The sequence below is a fragment of the Caretta caretta genome, chromosome 3 (genome assembly GCF_965140235.1).
Source record: "Caretta caretta isolate rCarCar2 chromosome 3, rCarCar1.hap1, whole genome shotgun sequence".
Classification (NCBI taxonomy): Eukaryota; Metazoa; Chordata; order Testudines; family Cheloniidae; genus Caretta; species Caretta caretta.
Genome location: NC_134208.1, coordinates 32,662,122 through 32,682,244, shown reverse-complemented (window position 1 = coordinate 32,682,244; position 20,123 = coordinate 32,662,122). Strand labels below are relative to the sequence as shown.

The following is a 20,123-nucleotide window of genomic DNA, read 5'->3' as shown; positions in this document are numbered from 1 at the left end:
TAAAGTCCCTGCAAATCTGACGATGATCCCCGACGTGAGTCTCACCCAAGCACTTTAGGCAACTAGAAAGCTGGTCGCTCAGGGGCATAGCCTTGTTACAGGAGGCACAAGGCTGGAAGTCTGATGACCAAGGCATGACTTAGCACCGAGTACAGATGAAATTCTGCTAACGAACAGAGAAACACAAACTATACTAACGAAGACTAATTAACTACAGTATTTACAACTACTAACTATAAAAACTATCAGAAAAATGAAGTCCACTCAGAAGGTTTGCTGTAGCAAGAAGCACAGTTTCAGCAACCGTCATGGCTAGTAAGAAGGAACTGAGGGGTCGCGGGGTTGGCTGGTCCCTTTAAACCGGCGCTATGAGTGTGTGGCATCAGAGGGCACCCAAGCCACCCCAACGGGTACCACTGAGAGAAAAATTTCTGGCAACTGGGCTCAGGGCATGAACACACCTACATTGGAATGGACATGTGCTAGCATTTGAAGAAGTTTTATACTCCATTCTAATGACAAATGTGGTCAGCATGAATATGCTGCAATAGAATGCCCTCCTTCCTTTTAGTGTTCCAAGACTCATCTTCCCACAATGCTATAACAATAGGATTTCTCTTGTCTCATTTCATTTTGTGTGAGGGAAATAGTAAGGAATTTGAAATTAATTTTTTTTAAAGTTGCTGGGGGTTTTTTAGTCCAATTATCTTCATGCCATTAAGACTTCTGAAATAACAGGTACTAAAAAGAAAATGATTTCTGAAGAGCAAAAATTCTCCACTTAGCTGATTTGTCCACCACAAAAATGGTCTAGACTTCAGATGTTAGATACTTAAATCCTTCAAAAGCTATAACTACACTGTCAAATAGAGTAATCCAAAGCACTTGTGTACTTCTTTGATTGGACAGACACTGTGGCATAAACTAGGGTACTGACATCTATTAAAAAGTCTTCCAAATAAAGAAAGGAGGGAAAGAATCAAACTAAAAGTCGTAAAAGAGAAATCAGAGAAAAGCATTTTGTTTCTTTGATGGCTGTAACTCACATGTACTATGCAATTACCAATCACTGACAATAGAGTACATGCTTTTATTCTTCATTATCAAGAAAAAAAACTTTAATGAGAAATTGTCTGTTTTAGTAAAAGCCCCGTAAGTAAAATGTAAGGTCTATTTCAGTAGATATCTTCCAAGTGCAAAAAAACCCACATGAAATTAAATTACAAATATACTGTACATGCAATCTAAACCAGAGCCAGCTTTAGATAACTGGACATCTTATGTATCAGCTGCATCAGAGCTACAAAGTCTTCATAATCCATGCAAAGCATCCAAAACAGAAACTAGACTCATAAGCATAAGAAAGCCTACCTTACAGCCAAGCATCTCTGTGATGGGGTCAATTCTTCTTCCTTTCGAAACATTCCTGTAGAAGAGGGAGGAAATAAGCACTAGTTAATCATTTCTTTACCAGAGAGAATGGGGTTAACTTGTGTCACAGTTTAGGGCAACTGTACCTGTATTCCACCCCCCCCCCCCTTTTGTGGTCCCTCGCGGGCACCCACTATATACTCCCGGCTGCCCAGCCATCAGCTCTTTTGTAGTAGAGCTGAAATTAGGGGTGCTGCTTGAAGTAATAATAACAAACGCCACATACATAGTTTCCATCATCAGCACTCCCACTCTTTCATAGATTCATAGAAGGTTAGGATTGGAAGGGACCTCAGGAGGTCATCTAGTCCAACCCCGTGCTTGAAGCAGGACCAATCCCCAATTTTTGCTCCAGATCCCTAAACGGCCCCCTCAAGGATTGAACTCACAACCCTGGGTTTAGCAGGCCAATGCTCAAACCACTGAGCTATCCCTCCCCTCCCCTCTTAAAACTGCTCCAGCACCTCTGCTCTCTTAGGCAGACACCCACGTTCCTCTGCCTCCTGACCGGGAGCTTACCAGGCTGCACCGTTTCCTGCCCACATCATGATATTCCCAGCAAGCCAGACTGCCTAAACAGGCCAGCATCTGCACTTTGCTTTCTCTATAAGGGCCTGCAGTTACAAGTTACCATGCAGCTCTTTTCTAAGCGAGCTTCTTTATTCTTACGGTGAAAACATTACAGAGTAAACATATTAAAAACAATAAAAGAACCTACACTCATGCTATTAAGTTTACCAGAGATCATCCCTCCCACAACTCCAAAAAGGGCTCTGGTATGAGTCAGTCCTTCAACCCTCACACCGGGGTTTTTCTGTGGTTACAAGTTCATAACAGCCTTAGCTCAGAATTAGTCCACCTATGCATAGGCTAGTCTTTCTTTTATTACAGCTTGAGCTTTTGATCTTGAAATGCTGGGAACATGTAATCAGTAGACAATGGTCCCCTTTTCACGGTGTACCTTCAAAAGGTTGGGTTTTACATAACTGGAAATGGGGAATTTGCATTCACCTCCCCTTAGAGATTCCCCAAGCAAACCATTTGCCGCTGTTAGTCCCAAAAGTCCATTCTTGTCTAGCACATTGTTCAATATAGTCCTTTGAATTTCATAACACTTCCCAGGGTTCACAGCCCATCCCTCCCCAAAGAGAAGTTACGCACAATCCTGGCCCACAATCATACATAAACTATTCATTGAATACAGTGGTTTTCAACCTATGGTCTGTGGACCCCAGGGGGGTCAGTGTCTGCAGACTATGTCTAAGGAATCCATGAAAGGGTGTTGTTACCATAGAACAGTGGGTTTTAACCTGTGGTCTATGGATCCCTAGGGGTCCGTAGATGTTGTCTAAGATTTCCAAAGGGGTCTGCACCTCCATGCAAAATTTTTTAGGGGTTGCAAATTAAAAACAGTTGAAAACCACAGATTTAATACAATGGGCCCCATAACACACTTAAACGTAATTCAATAAGGCCTCCCAAAAATACTGCAGGAAACTGCCACATCTGTCACTCCTTGGTGATCCAATGTAGTTTCTCAGGTTTTGGAGTAGCAGCTGTGTTAATCTGTATCCGCAAAAAGAAAAGGAGTACTTGTGGCACCTTACAGACTAACAAATTTATTTGAGCATAAGCTTTCGTGAGCTACAGCTCACTTCATCGGATGCTCACGAAAGCTTATGCTCAAATAAATTTGTTAGTCTCTAAGGTGCCACAAGTACTTCTTTTCTTTTTGCGGATACAGACTAACAAATTTATTTGAGCATAAGCTTTCGTGAGCATCCGATGAAGTGAGCTGTAGCTCACGAAAGCTTATGCTGAAATAAATTTGTTAGTCTGTAAGGTGCCACAAGTACTCCTTTTCTTTTTTATAGTTTCTCAGTTCCTCAAAAATCTTGCTAACCAGAGAGATCAGACCTAAACTTTGATCCACATCCAGAAGTACATTATCATGCTATTACACTGCTCAAGACTGCTATTTATTACACATTTGAAGCACAAAATTGTTACAGTCAGAGACCGATTAAGGCAATCCTGAGCCCTAGATACACCATGACCGGGGCCTAGTGCAGTACCACCCTTGCACTATGGTCTCACTCCAACTTAAAGTGGCAGTGAGACAGGCAGCATCATAGATCCATTTAATCTCTTTTAGGAGCAACAACAGGTGTCCCCAGCCCTTTGAAGAAGCAGAGTCGGCAATTCAGGGACCCTCTAATCCTACCTCAGCAGCCAACGTATATCTGTATGAGTGCTCATACCCTCCTGCCACGCATGGTGCCCTTTACTGGTGATGTTGGCAGGAGGCTCCTTGAGTAATGGATCTTGGCGTTAACATCCCACTAAGAAGCTAGGGCAGTTCACAAATCTCTGGGCTGCGAGCTCAGACTGTCTGCAGACTCAGACAGATATTGTTGCATAACAAACTTAGTTCACATTTTCAAACTCTTCTTTGAAATTATGAGAGCTGGACACTTATTTTTTTAAAATGAAAGATCAAATTCTGTTGTCTCCATGAGACTCTAGGAGCAGGGGTTCTAAGAACAGGTCTGTAGTGACTATGCCTTACTTCGGTTTTATTTAAAGTAGGGTCTTTACAACCACTTATACGCATAGTGAATTCCACCACCAATCTCTGATGAAGCAGAGACCACGACTGGGGCAGCCTCTCACAGCCCCATTTCTTTCTTCTAAGCAGACCTGTGAGAATTGCTTATCTTGGTCCTGACCCTTCACACTGGAATGGGAAGCTGCCAAAGTCACTTCTTCCAACATCCAAATGAAGAGCTGAAAGGAGTAGATGGCATCCCACAGACCTCACATCACCACTAAACAGGGGAACCAGCCAGGTGGCACCACCTCTTTCCCACCATCACAATCTCACCTCACCTCTGTCCCGACACTTCAGCAGAGACACAGGTGCTGTATCACACAGACCCACACTGGAACACAGCCATAGGAGGAGTGAACTTTCAAAAGTGACTCTGAACTTTCAAAAGTGACTTCCAATCCCACACAAGGAACTGAACCTAATTTGAATTCACCACAACCAAACCAAAACAAAAATTTGATGTGGAAAGACTTTTATACTTATAGTACCTATCGTATGTACATAAGAGAGTAGCCTGTACGGTTATAGAATCATAGAACTGGAAGGGACCTCAAGAGGTCATCTAGTCCAGTCCCTGCACTCAAGGCAGGACTAAATATTATCTAGACTATCCTTGACAGGTGTTTTTCCAACCTGTTCTTAAAAATCCCTAATAATGGAGATTCCACAACCTCCCTAGGCAATTTATTCCAGTGCTTAAGAACTCTGACAGTTAGGAAGTTTTTCCTAATGTCCCACCTAAGCCACCCTTGCTGCAATTTAAGCCCATTGCTTCTTGTCCTATCCTCAGAGGTTAAGAAGAACAATTTTTCTCCCTCCTCCTTGTAAAAACCTTTTATGTATTTGAAAACTGTTATCAGGTCCCGTCTCAGTCTTCTCTTCTCCAGACTAAACAAACACATTTTTTTCAATCTTCCCTCATAGGTCATGTTTTCTAGACCTTTAATCATTTTTGTTGTTCTTCTCTGGACTTTCTCTAATTTGTCCACTAATTTCTCTAATTTCCTGAAATGTGGTGCCCAGAACTCGACACATCACTCCAGTCAGGGCCATCCCAACCCATACGCAAAATACGCAGCTGCGTAAGGCACCAGGAAATTCGGGGCACCAAATTTCCTGGTGCCCTATGCAGTTGCATGCTGCTCCAGCCCCTGCTCCACCGCAGTCCTGCCCCCACTCCAGCCAGCCCTTCCCCTGAGTACTGCAGCAGGGGTTGGGCTCCCTGCACTCACTGGTGGCGGTAAGTAGAGCGACCCGGCCCCAGCCTGCTCTGCTCCCCTGGCTCCCAACTGCGCCGGTCCCAGCCAGGTCACTCCACTTCCCGCAGGAAGGAGCCAGTTTCCCCCCGCCGGAGGCCTGGGGCCAGTTCCCCCTTCTCCCCCGAGGAGGCCTGGGGCCCCACACAGTCCCGGCGGGCTGCGTAGGGCATCAAAATGGCTAGGGATGGCCCTGACTCAAGTTGAGGCCTAATCAGCGTGGAATAGAGCTGAAGAATTGCTTCTCGTGTCTTGCTTACAATACTCCTACTAATACATCCCATAATTATGTTTTTTTTGCAACACTGTTACACTGTTGACTAATATTTAGCTTGTGGGCCACCATGACCCCCAGATCCCTTTCCACAGTACTCCTTCCCATTTTGTATGTATGCAACTGACTGAACCCTTAAAATTGAACCCTTAGATCAGAGGTTCTCACACTGTGGTCCGTGAGCTCCATTCAGGTGGTCCATGGATAGTTCCCTCAAAGGTGTACGCCTGGGCGGCCACACACGAGAAAATGAAGAGCCACCCACCTAATTAGTGGAGCCATGCAGGCGTGGCTCCACTAATTAGGTGCCTGGACCTGGAGAAGATGCACAAATAAGATGAGGTGGTGGCCTTGGGGAGAATAGGGGGTACGTGGGAGGGGGCAGTGGGGTGAGAAGAGGGGATGGAGGGAATTTGGGACATGCAGGGCTGCGGCGGCCAGAGAAAGAGGCAACTTTCCCCAACTCCAGGGCTGTGGCTGCTGGGGAGAAATGGCCCTCCTTTCCAGCCTCAGCTCTGTGGCTGCTGTGGCGGGGAAGAGACCCTCCCACACCTTCCCAGCCCCAGCTCGGGGGCTGCCGCAGTGAGGGAGAGAGGGCACATCCATTGCATTAAAAAGGTAAGACTACTGATAGTAAAATGTACATTGCGTGCTTTTATTTGTAGGACAAAATAGTTTATTATTATTTTTTATATAGCGTTTTTATCCAAAGCATTTTACAACAGTTAGCTAATGGTACAAACAATGTTTGGGAAGACTTAAGTGGTCCACCGAGACCCTCAGCAATTGTCAAGTGGTCCGTGAAAAAAAGTTTGAGAACCACTGCCTTAGATTGAACCCTTAAAAACACACACGTCAGACGCTTTTATGAGAATATTGGTCTCTGAAGTATTACATACTGTATTTTTGGTCTGACTCATTTTTCTTCAAGATAGAACAACAGAAAGCAGCAGCAGCAGCTAGGTCTGTCATAATGGGCTAGTACAGCACAGGACTCACTAAGGGGGGAAAAAGGCTACGGCTGGTCAATGAATGAACCTGATTACACAGTGAGCAACAAGTCAACAATCAAAACCAAAATGAGAAGGAAATAAACACACTGCTATAAGGACCTCCTCTTGGGGTAGTCCATGCATGTTAAACAGGGCTTTAACTGTATATTTATTAGCAGTGACTTAATCATAGCCTGGATGACTGATAGGGCAGGATGCCTATTTCCTCAGATATACTACATACAACAGCCCTTCAAGAATTCCCACCTCCATCTTCAAAAAGACATCCCTCCACCCACCCTCTCTCACTGGACTTCCCTGTTATCTTTGGTCTTCAGAAGGGTTACTGAGTTTTCTCTTTTCCCCTAGTCAGGCCTAATGGGGTTTGGCAGCCCCATCCACTACCTTCTTTACATGCTGAGGGAGTGTCAGACGACCTTTCCTCCCCAATCACGTCTTACATGTCACAATCTTTCAGGGAGCCATCGAGTATCTCCTTCAGTCTGAAAAAAGATCTGTGGTGGAGGAAGGGGACAGGAAGTGCCTCCCAGCCAACACACACCACACAGCAGCAGCAGGAGGGAACACATGCTAATAACCATGCTCTCAGATGAATTCCCTGATCTATGCAAACTATTTACACAGCTCTACTTCAGTGGTCTTGAGCTTACCTCCCCTACTCATGCACTCCTGGTCTGTTCTATCCCCACATTTGATCAAGTGACAAAACAAAGGACCTACCACTTACCTCAAATAGTTTCTCTTCCCAGTTAGGCAGTTGCTATGTGGAGGCTGCTGCCTATCTCAATTACCACTACCATCTCATGTTTCTTTGTGCTTCCCTATCTGTTTGTCTGTATCCACCAGTTCTCTCTTGCCTTAGACTGTAAACTCTAAGGCAGTAACACTCGTTTTTCAATCTGCATTTGCACAGCGCTTAGCACAATGGGGTCCTGTTCCATGACTGGGGCTCCTATGCACTATTGCAATATAAATAAATCTAAAATCCATGTCCACACTTCTGTTTCTCTTTAGCTCCTACACATTTCTGATGAGTTTGGGTTTATTGTGCAATTTTGTATGTTATATAGAAATTGCAATATATTTAACAACCACACTTATTTTTGCAGTCAAACACTGCTAATAGGAGTGTGGTGCATATGTCTCACAGAAGTACAAATACTGTCTCACAATGTTATGAATTCCCACACACTGCCTGTTTTGGCCTTTTTCCGTTCGTTGCATGGCTCCTAATATAACATTCATGTTTGTACCATGTGATCTTATTCATTCACAAAAAGAAAAGGAGTACTTGTGGCACCTTAGAGACTAACCAATTTATTTGAGCATAAGCTTTTGTGAGCTACAGCTCACTTCATCGGATGCATACTGTGGAAACTGCAGAAGACATTATATACACAGAGACCATGAAACAATACCTCCTCCCACCCCACTCTCCTGCTGGTAATAGCTTATCTAAAGTGATCACTCTCCTTACAACGTGTATGATAATCAAGTTAGGCCATTTCCAGCACAAATCCAGGTTTTCTCACCCTCCCCCCCCCCCCCCCCCCACACAAACTCACTCTCCTGCTGGTAATAGCCCATCCAAAGTGACCACTCTCTTTACAATGTGTACGATAATCAAGGTGGGCCATTTCCACCTTGATTATCAGGAATTATCATCCTGGTCCCAGAATAGTTCGGATATAAACACAGAGCACTAGTCTGAAAGTCAGGAAAACTGGTTTCTATTCCCATGTCTGGCAGAGACCCGCTATGTGACTTTAGGCAAATCATTTCACTCTTCTGTGCCTGAGTTTTTCCATTAGTAAAGTGAGGATAATACTTACCCTTCTTTGTAAATGGATATTATAACTATTACTAAATTTTAATGTGGTCATTTCATAATGCATATTTGGATTTCGAAAATATTTTGATCCCCTACAGGGGTTCACATCAACATAACAGTGAAGCCATCACTGACAGATCCAATGTGAGCAACCTTGTCCCTCTCCAACGTGCAGCTGTTGCAGCTGATTCACACAAAGCAGCTTCTTCTAAACCCGTGAACAAAGCACAGCAACAGAAGCCACATTAAGCACTCCTATCCTCTATGGAGCAGTCAGCTTCACTTCCATGACACTGCTAGGTTAGGAAACCAAACTTCTAATCAGGATTGTTTTCTGGTCTTTGAGTTCCCCTCACTGCAGCACGAAGAGATACTTACCAGCCTCCCATTTAGCCTGCTTGAAAGTTTTCACCTTTATGTGTTCAAGGAAATCTGGTGATACAGTCATTCAGAATAGTCACATTTCTAAAAAAGAGTTAAGCATGAGGAAGTGTGGGGAGCATATCACAGGCTGAGCTGGACCTAAAAAGGATTTCAGTTTGAGGTGCTCAAATGGGTGTCCAACTAGTCTACTTCTGATTTTCCAAAATCCTATTATCCAAACCTCTGCATTATGTGAATCCTTTCTTTCTCCCCCATGCTTGGATAATGCAGAAGTTCAGATAACAGAGCAGAGATCCCCGGCCATGGGGGAGTCCATCCTGTTGCTAAATGGCTCCTGTGGCAGCCCAGGGAACCCTATGCAGCTCTGATGTCATGGGAGTGAGTGAGAGAGGGCTGTGACAGCAGAGCTACAGAGGACTCCCTGTGCTGCGGGTCCTGCCCTCACAATTATTCGAACTCCCAGTTATCTGAATCAAACCAGGGTCTCCCATGCTCAGTGGTGGATTAGCCACTGGGCCAATGGGGCCTGTGCCCAGAGGGCCCAGTCAACTGGGAGGCCTGGAAAAAATCTGATGCTGGGTGGTGGAAGCTTGAAGCACTGGCTGCTGGGCAGGCAGGCAGGTCAGGGGAAGCCCCTGTGCCCCAACCCTGCTCCCCCGCAGCAGTGCTGGGCGGGCAGGGGAAGCCCCTGGCAGCAGTGCCAGATGGGCCGGATGGAGGGAAGCCCCCACATCCTGGCAGCAGCAGCGGGTGAGGTAGGGGAAGACCTGGCACTCCGACCCTGCTCCCCATCAGCAGCGCTGGGCAGACGGGGTGGGGGAAGCCCCCAGCACTCCCTGACCCAGGCAGAAGCTGCTGGGTGGTGCGGGGAAGCCACCAGCAGCCCCGAACCCTGTCAGAAGCCATGTGGCTCATCTGCAGCAGAAGCCACGGGGTGGTGGGAGAAGTCCCAGCGCCCCAACCATGGTCCCCTGCAGAAGCGTAGAGGATGCCGGGGGGAAGCCCCAACACCCAGACCCCCACTGCGGCCCCGGGACTGGAGGAGCTCTCAGTCCCCGTTGTGACCGAAAGGCCATGGTGAGGGAACAGAGCTTCTCCAGTCTCGGGGGGCCGGGGGAGGGGAGGAGCAGAAAGGAGCAAACAAGTTGCAGGGGCTGCAGTGAGGGCAGAATGGGGGGACCCTGGTTGGAACAGGGGCGGGCCCCAGGGAAGGGACAAAAAGGGGTGGGGCCGCAGGCAAAAGGGGCAGAATGAGGGGTGGGATCGCAGGCGGAAGGGGTGAGGAGGGGCCCCCCCACTTGCTCTGGTCCAGGGTCCCAAGAAACCTTAATCCACCTCTGCCCTTGCTATGTAGATAATCAGGAGTTTCCTGTAATCTCAAATCCTTACTGTTTGTAAAATATTATACATTATAGTCCAAAAGAAGAGACAGGAGATAACAGTTTTTGTTGTCAGTCTGGCATTGGCAGCAACAAAAGCAAACAGAACACAGATGTCAGTTGAATAAAATAGCACAGGCATGTATTGTAATCATGAAGTTACTCTTTTGAAAGTGATACTAAGGCATTAACCAAAATGTTGTCATTGATAGAGCAAAAGTTGCATGAGAGTTACAAAATAAGTTATAGATCAAGAAGCACTAAAAGAAAGGAAACAATCCCTAGTTTCCAAGAGGAGGAAGTGTCAAGTTACTAAAAAATAATCTAGGTTCACTGACTTATTTAAAGCCAAACGAAATAGAGCAGGTGCATTTGAGAAACACAGTCATGGGAAAACAGCTGCTACTTTTTGTTGTGAACCTGCTAACATTTATTAAATGGGAACTCATCTTGTCATGATGTTCCATGAACAAAAGAGATGTAATAAGTAGTAGACTTGGAAAACAAAATGTAATTTCTAAAATTTTCATTATGATCTTTAAATTTTTTTTTAGAAAACCTATATTTTAAAAAGCAAGTGAATCGATGGAGGGCTACTTATAGGATTCCTGGGTTTTAAGACATGCTAAACTAGTGATAAAAGTATTTGAAGGTTTTGAATGATGTGCTAGATTTCTTTTACTAAACACAAAGAGTGTTTGCAGTTGGGAAAAGAAGAGGGTGAAGAAAGGCTCAAGATAAAAATAGAGGGAATTATTTATACCAATATGGAAAGAAACATTCGTCAGAACTTAAGTTTATGAGAGTTAATAATGACTGCCAGAACTACTGTTACAAGTACATCTGATATGGTACTATCCACCACAATCTGAGTGGGCTAGTCAAATTTCCAGTTGCTACCAACCAATGTGAACTGTACTATGTTTATGATTTGTTTTTTCCCCTTGAGCTATCTCCATAGTTTTTATTGTGCAACTCATCTTTAGAAGATGCCATTAGACTGTCCAGGATTGATAAATATGGCTGTAACCTATATATATGTTTAATCCATTCTCAAATTTCTGTAAACTCCGTGCCTCAATGATGTCATATAGCAATGAGTTCCACAGTTTAACGGCATTGCATTGTATTGAAAAAATATTTGTCTACCAGCTTTTGAGCCACTGCCTTTCACTTTCATTGCACATTCCTTTGTATGTTGGAGGTTCCTGTATTATGACAGAGGGTAAATAGAAAGGCCTGGTTACCCTATTTACACACCACTGGAGTATCTCTGTACCGGTATTTATCCAACCACAACTCCATAATTATTCTTCCCCATGTGCATTACCTTTTATTTGTCAACAATACATTTCTCTGCCGCTGTGCTCCTGTACACCCAGTTTTGTTAGGCCATGTCTACACTACAGACTTCTGCCAGTTTTGCTATGTCAGTCAGGGCTGTGAAGAGGTGTGATTCTTGACCAACTTAGTCATGTTAGCAAAACCCCCTAGTGGAGATGCAGTTATCCAAGGACAACCACAAGTTTACAAATATATTATTAATTATTTATATTACCATGGCACCTAGAAGCCTTAGTCACAGACCAAGGCCCCAGTCATAGATCAGGACCCCATTGTGCTTGTCATGGACGATTCCTTGCAGCTCGATTGTCTTCCATAAAATGACCACTGGGGGATCCGCAGGTGGCTAATGAGACCTGGGATCCACTGATCTTGTCACAATTGAGGCAGAAATTTCCCAATAGAAAGGGTAGAGCTGGTTTGTTGAGTTGGACTGCAGCGTGTTCTTTCTGCTTTTCCTTGTTCTCCATTTCCTGTTGTCTCTTGAAATACTGGGATCCTTGCCACAAGGTCCTTTTCCATTTTGGTCAGTCAAGGGCTTGGGTTTCCCATGAGTTTATGTCAATATTGCACTTCTTCATGTTGTCTTTGAAGCGCCTTTTTTGCCTGACCTTTGTCTACTGACCATGGCTCAGTTGTGAGAACATGACCTGCTTTGGGAATCGATTTTCTGGCATTCAAAGAACATAACCAGCCCCAACAGAGTTGGTGGTAGATAATCATAGTTTCAATGCTAGAGGTTTAGGCTTGGAAAAGAACACTGATGTTGGTGTGTCAGTCATCCCACTTGATTTGGAAGATCCTGCAGAGGTAGTGTTAATTCTATTGTTCAAGAATCTTGAGGCATCTACCGTACATGACACAGGTTTCGGCACTGTACAACAGAGCAGGGATAACAACAGCTTGGTACACAGGAAGCTTGGTTTGATTCTTGATGCCGTGATCTTCGAAGACCTGTTTTCTTAAGCATCCGAAAGCTGCACTGGCACACTGAAGGCAGTGTTGAATTTCCTTGTCAATGTCAGCTTTCTGTGACAGAGAGCTGCTGAGGTAAAGGAAGTGCTCAACATTCTCCAGGGTCTTTTTATTGATCTGAATTACAGGAGCAGGATCGTGGTGATCTGGAACCTGTTGGTGGAGTACTTTAGTTTTCTTGTTGTTGAGTCTGAGGCCGAGTTGGTTGTAGGCCCCAGAGAAAATGTCGACTATTTTTTGAAGATCTTCTTCTGAGTGGGCACACAAAACACAGTCATCCACATGTTGGAGTTAAATGACTGATTTGGTGATAGTCTTTATCATGGATTGGAGACAAATGAGGTTAAAGAGCTTGCTGTCCATTCTGTATTGAATGTCAAGTCTGGAGGGGAGCTTGTCAGCCATGAGAAGGAGGGTGACAGTAAGGAAGATGGAGAAAAGGGTTGGAGCAATGACACAGCCTTGCTTAACTCCTGTCTGTACTTGGAAGGGCTCCATTTCGGATCCATTGCTGATGACCATCACAGGCATGTTGTCATGGAGGAGTAAGAGGATGGCAACACATTTTGGCAGGAATCCAAATTTAAGAATTCTCCCCAGAGCCTGAAGACCACCACTCCACCACTGATGAAATCGAATGCTTTCATGAGGTCGATGAAGGCCATGTACAGAGGTGGATGTTGCTTGCAGCACTTTTCCTGAACTTGGCCGGCACTGAAGTCATAGACCATGACCCCATTGTGCTAGATACTGTGCAAACAGTTTATTTCACTTGTGGGGGTGATTTTATTACATTGGTACAAAGCACAGCTTCACCAGTACGGCTGCATCCACACTAAGGAGTGCTTTGCAAATATCCAGGGTTCCCAACTTGTAAAAACCTTAATGTCAATGGTATTATGTTTGTTTGTCAATGATAGATGTTTGTTTTCATTTTAGGAGCAGAGAGAGAGAGAGAACCATTTTTTTTTTACATATATTTGATGTATCGTATAAAATTACACAGCAAAATGAGAAACGTTTTGGCATAAAGAAGAATCAACTTTAACCCATGCTAACATTCATCCATCTATGCAGCTAGCCACCCACATATCCACTCATAGTGTCTCACTCAGCCCAGTCTGTTACTTATTCATTTCTAGATTGTGTTACCAATTATTCTCTTAGAACTTACATTCACCCCTAAAGAATTTTAATCCTCCATTCTACCATTTACTTTATATAGGAGATGCTTTTTAAAAAATTAAATCTCTGCCATTTTTTGTAGCCACCTTATGAAAATGAAAACATTCTTTTATCTCCCTCATAACGGGCCTTGTGGTACAAAAAAGCAATTGTAATTCATTTTGTTGGGGACACTGGGGCATGGCCACTAAGTAACTCAAGGGGATGGAAGACCACGAGTGTCGATGAAGCCCCCTCGCACTAGGCCCAAGTGTCCTTGGCCCCCCCCCCCACCTGGAGGCACTCGCAGCAGTTATGCTGAGGATCTGCAACAATATGTCGCAGAGTCAGACTGCCTGAAACTAAGCAAGGCCGAACAGGGCAGATATGGAAGAACAATGCTGAATAAAGCAGCTTTATGTATGGTTTAACAAATGATACAGAGAACAAGGGAACTAGCTGGGAACTGGATTGCCTGGCTACATGGATACTTAGGGCAGCTTGCTATTGGATAAGTATGCTGGGAAAAAGGATGTATAAAAGCCCGTGTAACTTCCTGCTCTGTGTACAGGATTTGAGATTCTATTCTCCCTGTACCTTTTTGCAGCTGCAAATAAACTTTTCTGCTTCTCCACCCCGTTGTGATTATTGGGTGTAGCACACCAGGTAGCGAACCAACCTCAGCTGTTGTTTAGCCTCTCAGCACTGGGTGCCGGCAACAGCTTTTGGCGTCCCTGGGTGGGCGACAAGGCTGCAATTTAGCCTTGCCCGGACCCATCCTGGAGGTCGAGGATTGCAGCGAGAACCGACACCCAGCGCGCACCGGTGAGTTCATCGGGGGCCTCGGAGGAGATGCGATTTGATCGACCCAGGAGGGCACAACGGTGCAACGCACTTATATAGTGGAGAAGCAGTTGTGGACGATGGTGAGGAACAGGTCTCTTAGACACGGGGGAGGAGCAGCTGCAGGCGACGGTGAGGAACCAGTCCCTTGGATAAGGTAGGAACCTTTTGAAATCCGGATTGTATGCTCTGTTGGAACCTGGGGACGCCCAGAGTTACCCTGTAGGTATGGGACAGGGACAGAGCTCGGGGGTTAGGGCATGGTGTACGCCCCTAGAATGCATTCTAGCAAACTGGAAGGTATTTGGTGCGGATCCGATGACTAAGAGCCAATTAAAACAATTCTGTACAGTTGACTGGCCTCAATATCAACTAGAGGACCAGGAGTGGTGGCCACCAGGAGGGTCAATTAATTACAACACGATCCTCCAATTAGTTTTGTTTTGTCATGAATGGGTAAATGGAATGAATATTTGTATGCACAAGCGTTTATGGCTTTAAGAAATAGAATAGAGCTGTAATTCTGCAGAGTTGTAATTTGACTCCGACTGGTTCGGTAGTAGCTAATGTTAGTCCCCAGACCCCTACCCCCACTGTAATGGCAGAGCCGGTGTCCCCTTCGGCCCCCACACCTCCACCTTATAGGGGTAGGATGCCTCAGGTTACAGAGATTGCCCCCTCGGTGGGACTCTATCTTTTGCTTACCGAGACTGTTGTGGCTTGCCCAGGGGCAGAGGGACGTCAGGCTACCACTATGCAAGTTTACACCCATGTGCCATTCAATCCAATAGACTTAGCAGCTTTTAAAACACAGGCTGGGGAATTCTCCATGAACCCAAGCCGGTTTCTTTCAGTCTTTGAGGGGTGCCTCAGTAGTCACAAGCCGGACTGAGATGACTGTAATATCCTCCTGAGAACCCTGCTGTCTGAGGTGGAGAGGGATCAGGTTACAGCTAAGGCAAGGGGAGCGTCAGCTTTCAAGCGAAAGAAAGGAAGCTATCTGTCAAGTTCCTACCCCAAACACTCGTAAGCAGCTCAGGGCATTTCTGGGTATGGCAGGCTTTTGCAGGATATGGATCCCAGAGTTTGGACTGTGGGCTAAACCCCTGTACGACCTTGTAAAAGGAGCAGATCATGACCCCTTCTATTGGACCCCAGAGGCTGACAGGGCATTTAAAATCCTGAAAAGAAAGTTGATGGACGCCCCGGCTCTGGGCCTGCCAGATCTCTCTAAGCCATTTCAGTTGTATGTACATGAACGAAAGGGGGTGGCCCTAGGAGTGCTCACATAGCTGTTAGGAGCATGGAGACGTCCCGTGGCTTATTTTTCTAAGCAACTGGATCAGGTTGCAAAGGGTTGGCTGGCATGTTTAAGGGCGGTTGCAGCTACTGCCCTAGTGCTTGAGGAAGCCGAGAAGCTAACATTGGGAGGGGTTATGAAAATCTATATTCCCCATATGGTCTGAGCCTTATTGGATGCAAAGGGAGGGCTTTGGCTCACCCAGGCTCAGATTGCTCAGTACCAGGCTAAGCTGTTAGAGAACTCTGAAGTCACCTTACAGCCTTGCCCCTCCCTTAGCCCAGCCACCCTCTTGCCAGAAACAGAGGAACAAAAACATGACTGTTTAGAGATCATAAATGTCCAGTACTCCAGCCGTCGGATTTAAAGGATGTACCCCTCCCAAATGCAGATTATGAGTGGTACACTGATACAGCAGTACTGTAATAGATGGGCAAAGGAGGGCGGGTTATGCTGTTGTGACCCTCCATGACACTGTGGAAGCTGAAGGTTTGCCTGCTGGGACCTCTGCCCAGCTTGCCGAACTAATAGCCCTGACCCGTGCACTTGAACTGTCAAAAGGAAAGCGGGTCAACATTTTTACTGATTCAAAGTATGCTTTTGGTGTGCTACATGCTCATGCTGGCCTATGGAAGCAAAGGGGAATGCTGACAGCCCAAGGCTCCCCAGTCAAGTACGGGCCCCAAATCCTCCGGCTCCTAGAAGCTGTACAACTTCCCTTGGAAGTGGCAGTGGTACACTGTAAAGCCCATCAAAGGGGAGATCAAGATGTGGCCAGGGGTAACGCCCGGGCAGATAGAGAGGCTAAGCACGCTGTCACCCTGCCATCCCCTCAGACTGAGAACACCCATATGCATGCCCTTATCCCATCAGTAGGGGAGCTTCCAACCCCTCAGTACTCTGGGGAGGAGAGACAGCTAACTGACAAACTCGGTCTCTGAGAGAAGGAGGGATGGCTCCATTCCTCAGAAGGGAAGGTCCTCTTACCAAAGGGCCTGATCCGGCCAGTGCTGCAGAAACTACATCAAACCACTCATGCTGGCAGGGAAGCACTTATTCAGCTAATGGAAAAATACTTTATCACTTCCGGACTCCGACCCCTGGCTGCCCAGGTACAAGTGGACTGCTTAGTCTGCCAAAAGAATAACCCCCGACCGGGACATCCTGTGCCACCAGCTGCCCTAGAACCCACTCCGGGCCCCGGACAAGTGTGGCAAATAGACTTTACTGAGTTTCCCCGGACTCAAGGGTTCAAATATCTCCTTGTCATAGTGGATCAGTTCAGCGGATGGCCAGAAGCTTTCCCATGCTGTAACTGCACTGCCAGAACAGTGGCCCTCAAGTTTGTTAAGGAGATCATTCCTCGCTTTGGACTCCCCCTGTGGATGGAATCTGACAACGGGACACATTTCACGTCAAAAATCATTCAAAGCATCTCACATGCCTTACAGATCCCCTGGAAACTCCATACGCCCTGGAGACTGCAAGCCAGTGGTGTAGTGGACCCTTAAATGGCATCTCTCAAAAGTGTGCCAAGAAGCCTCACTGCGATGGCCTGATGCTTTGCCCCTCGTCCTACTTCGAATCCGCGTTCTCCCTAAGGGTAGATTAGGGCTTAGTCCCTTTGAAATTATGTTTGGAAGGGCATGGCCTATGAATGGCACCCCGGTTCTGTCAGGGGAATGGGAGCTGGGTAATGTTTTTTTGTTACAGTATGTGTTCCCTGTCTGCTGTTCTCTTGTCTCTTCATAGGTATACCAAGGATTCCCAGCCTCTCTCCTTGGACTCTCCCGTCCACTCCCTACAGCCAGGTGACTCTGTGCTTGTTCGTACCTGGAAAGACGAGCCTCTCCAGGAAAAGCGGAAAGGACCCTATACCGTCCTGCTGATCTCCCATACAGCGGCAAAGATCGAGGGACACAAGAACTGGATCCATCACTCTCGTCTGAAGGCAGTACCTGCCCCCTCGTCAGCAGAACAGTGGACTGTCCAACCTGCTGACTCCTCATCTAGTGACGATCTCGGGCTAAAGCTACTGTTTAAAAGACACAAATAGTGGGCACCTTAACTCTTAAAAAGGGGCCCACCCAGGTACTGGAGACCCTGGGTTAAAAAGACTCTGGTGATAATTAATTGGGTAACATTGTATTTCCAAACTGTGCATATCGGGAGCATAACTCCTTTGTTTCGCTTGCGCACCATGTTGCTACTTTAACAAACCAGACTGATTGCTAGGTATGTGCTCCAACTCCACTGTCCCCCCAAAATGGGAATGCCCCTTGACATGCTGCCCTTGACCCTAGCAGAATTAGCCGCCACCAAAGAGCAGGAAAGAACGGACTTGCCGTTCTGGAATAAGACCTCTTTACAGCAAGCCACCTATCAGGACCAGGAGTATTCAGTTGCAGTACTCACTGAGGGAGTATTATGTTTTACCCGAAACCAATCTAATTACTATGGGCGTCCTGTGGGAAAAAGCTCCTGTGTTATTACACAGTGGGCTAATGGGTATTAAATAAAAACCAAAAGGGGAGGCCAACAGTGTGGGTGTAATGGTTCCTCCCCTTTTAGGGAAACTCTTACAAATAATCTTACCACCAAAAAAAAAAAAAAAAAAAAAGGGTTTAGAAATGTAACTTGCCGTCCAGTTAATGTCTTCAACGTAGCAAGCCAATGGTGGGTTTGTAGTGGTCCCTATGGCGAATGTAATTTAAACGGCACAATTAAAAATGCCCCCGCTTGTACCCAATCAGAAGAATAAGATGCCCCCTTAGGGGCATATGAATTGTTTAAAAAAGCAGCCAAAGCAGCCTTAAAAATCCCAGGAACCCCCTTAAAAAACAGTCTTTACTGGGCCCTACAGGGTCACTATTTTGTATGTGGCCGAAAAGCTTACAAGGTGCTGCCAGCCAACTGGACAGGTAGCTGCTTTATAGCTCATGGAGTTCCTCATCTTTCCATAACTGCCACACTGCCCCCCCAAAAAAATTAAAAGTGCCCGAGACACCTCTATTGAGTCACAAAAAAAGACCCTGCGGCAACTGACTACGGCATTGGAGGGCAATATAAAGAATTCCCTCACAACCAAGAAGCTTGTAGGGTGCTCTGTACTGGGAATAGCGCCACTGTTTACCGGGCCAGCCATGGCATGCATAGGCTGCTATACTGTAAGGCTGCAAATGGTACTTAAAAAAGTGGCCTTAAAATTAAAGGACTCGGTTAGTAATTTAAAGTCAGCAATAAAAACATTAGATAAAAAGGTACAGCAGCTCAGGACGTTTTCCCTCCAAAACAGGCTGGCTTTAAACTATCTCTTGGCATCCCAAGGAGGGGTTTGTGCCCTCGTCGGGCCCCGATGTTATATATATGTAAATAATAGCAGTTATAAAATCTATAAAAAGGTGGTATAGGCTGAGGCCCATGCCCGAGCTGGAGCACAGGTTGCCTATACTGCCCCAGAGAGCAATTGGTTGCAAACCTTGTTTTCAGGCTGGGGTTTGTCGTTTTGGCTTGGTGGTTTATTTAGCTTGTTATTGAAACTTCTCTTTCCTGTATTGCTTTTATGAATGGTATTATGCTGTGCAGTATCATGTGTTAGGGCCCTTTTGCAAAAGTTAGTAAGTCATTCTCTTCAGGGCTATCACAAAGTGCTTATGCAAAGTCCTATTGTAAAAAAATAAGTAGCCCAAGTGAGAAAACTCAGAGCCAAGGTTGTTGAGTGTTCTCAAAGGAGGGAGTTGTTGGGGACACTGGGGCATGGCTACTAGGTAACTTGAGGGGATGGAAGACCACGAGTGTCGATGAAGCCCCCTCGCACTAGGCCCAAGTGTCCTTGCCCCCCTCCCCCGCCTGGAGGCACTCGCAGCAGTTATGCTGAGGATCTGCAACAATATGTTGCAGAGTCAGACTGCCTGAAACTAAGCAAGGCCGAACAGGGCAGATATGGAAGAACAATGCTGAATAAAGCAGCTTTATGTATGGTTTAACAAATGATACAGAGAACAAGGGAACTAGCTGGGAACTGGATTGTCTGGCTATATGGATACTTAGGGCAGCTTGCTATTGGATAAGTATGCTGGGAAAAAGGATGTATAAAAGCCTGTGTAACTGCCTGCTCTGTGTACAGGATTTGAGATTCTATTCTCCCTGTACCTTTTTGCAGCTGCAAATAAACTTTTCTGCTTCTCCACCCCGTTGTGATTATTGGGTATAGCACACCAGGTAGTGAACCAACCTCAGCTGTTGTTTAGCCTCTCGGCACTGGGTGCCGGCAACAATTTATTCAATGTATTGATTGTTTTGCATATTACCAAAATAA

General features: G+C 45.8%; 1 protein-coding gene across 2 annotated transcripts in view; it reads right to left on the bottom strand.

Annotated features, from left to right (window-relative positions):
- Positions 1 to 20,123, bottom strand: part of MBOAT2 (membrane bound glycerophospholipid O-acyltransferase 2) — a 217,767-nt gene that overhangs the window by 51,370 nt on the left and 146,274 nt on the right. For both annotated transcript variants that reach the window (XM_048845456.2, XM_075126425.1), the window contains exon 6: positions 1,372 to 1,426. In XM_048845456.2, coding sequence (XP_048701413.1) covers positions 1,372 to 1,426 — 55 coding nt within the window. The remainder of the gene's footprint in view (positions 1 to 1,371; positions 1,427 to 20,123) is intronic.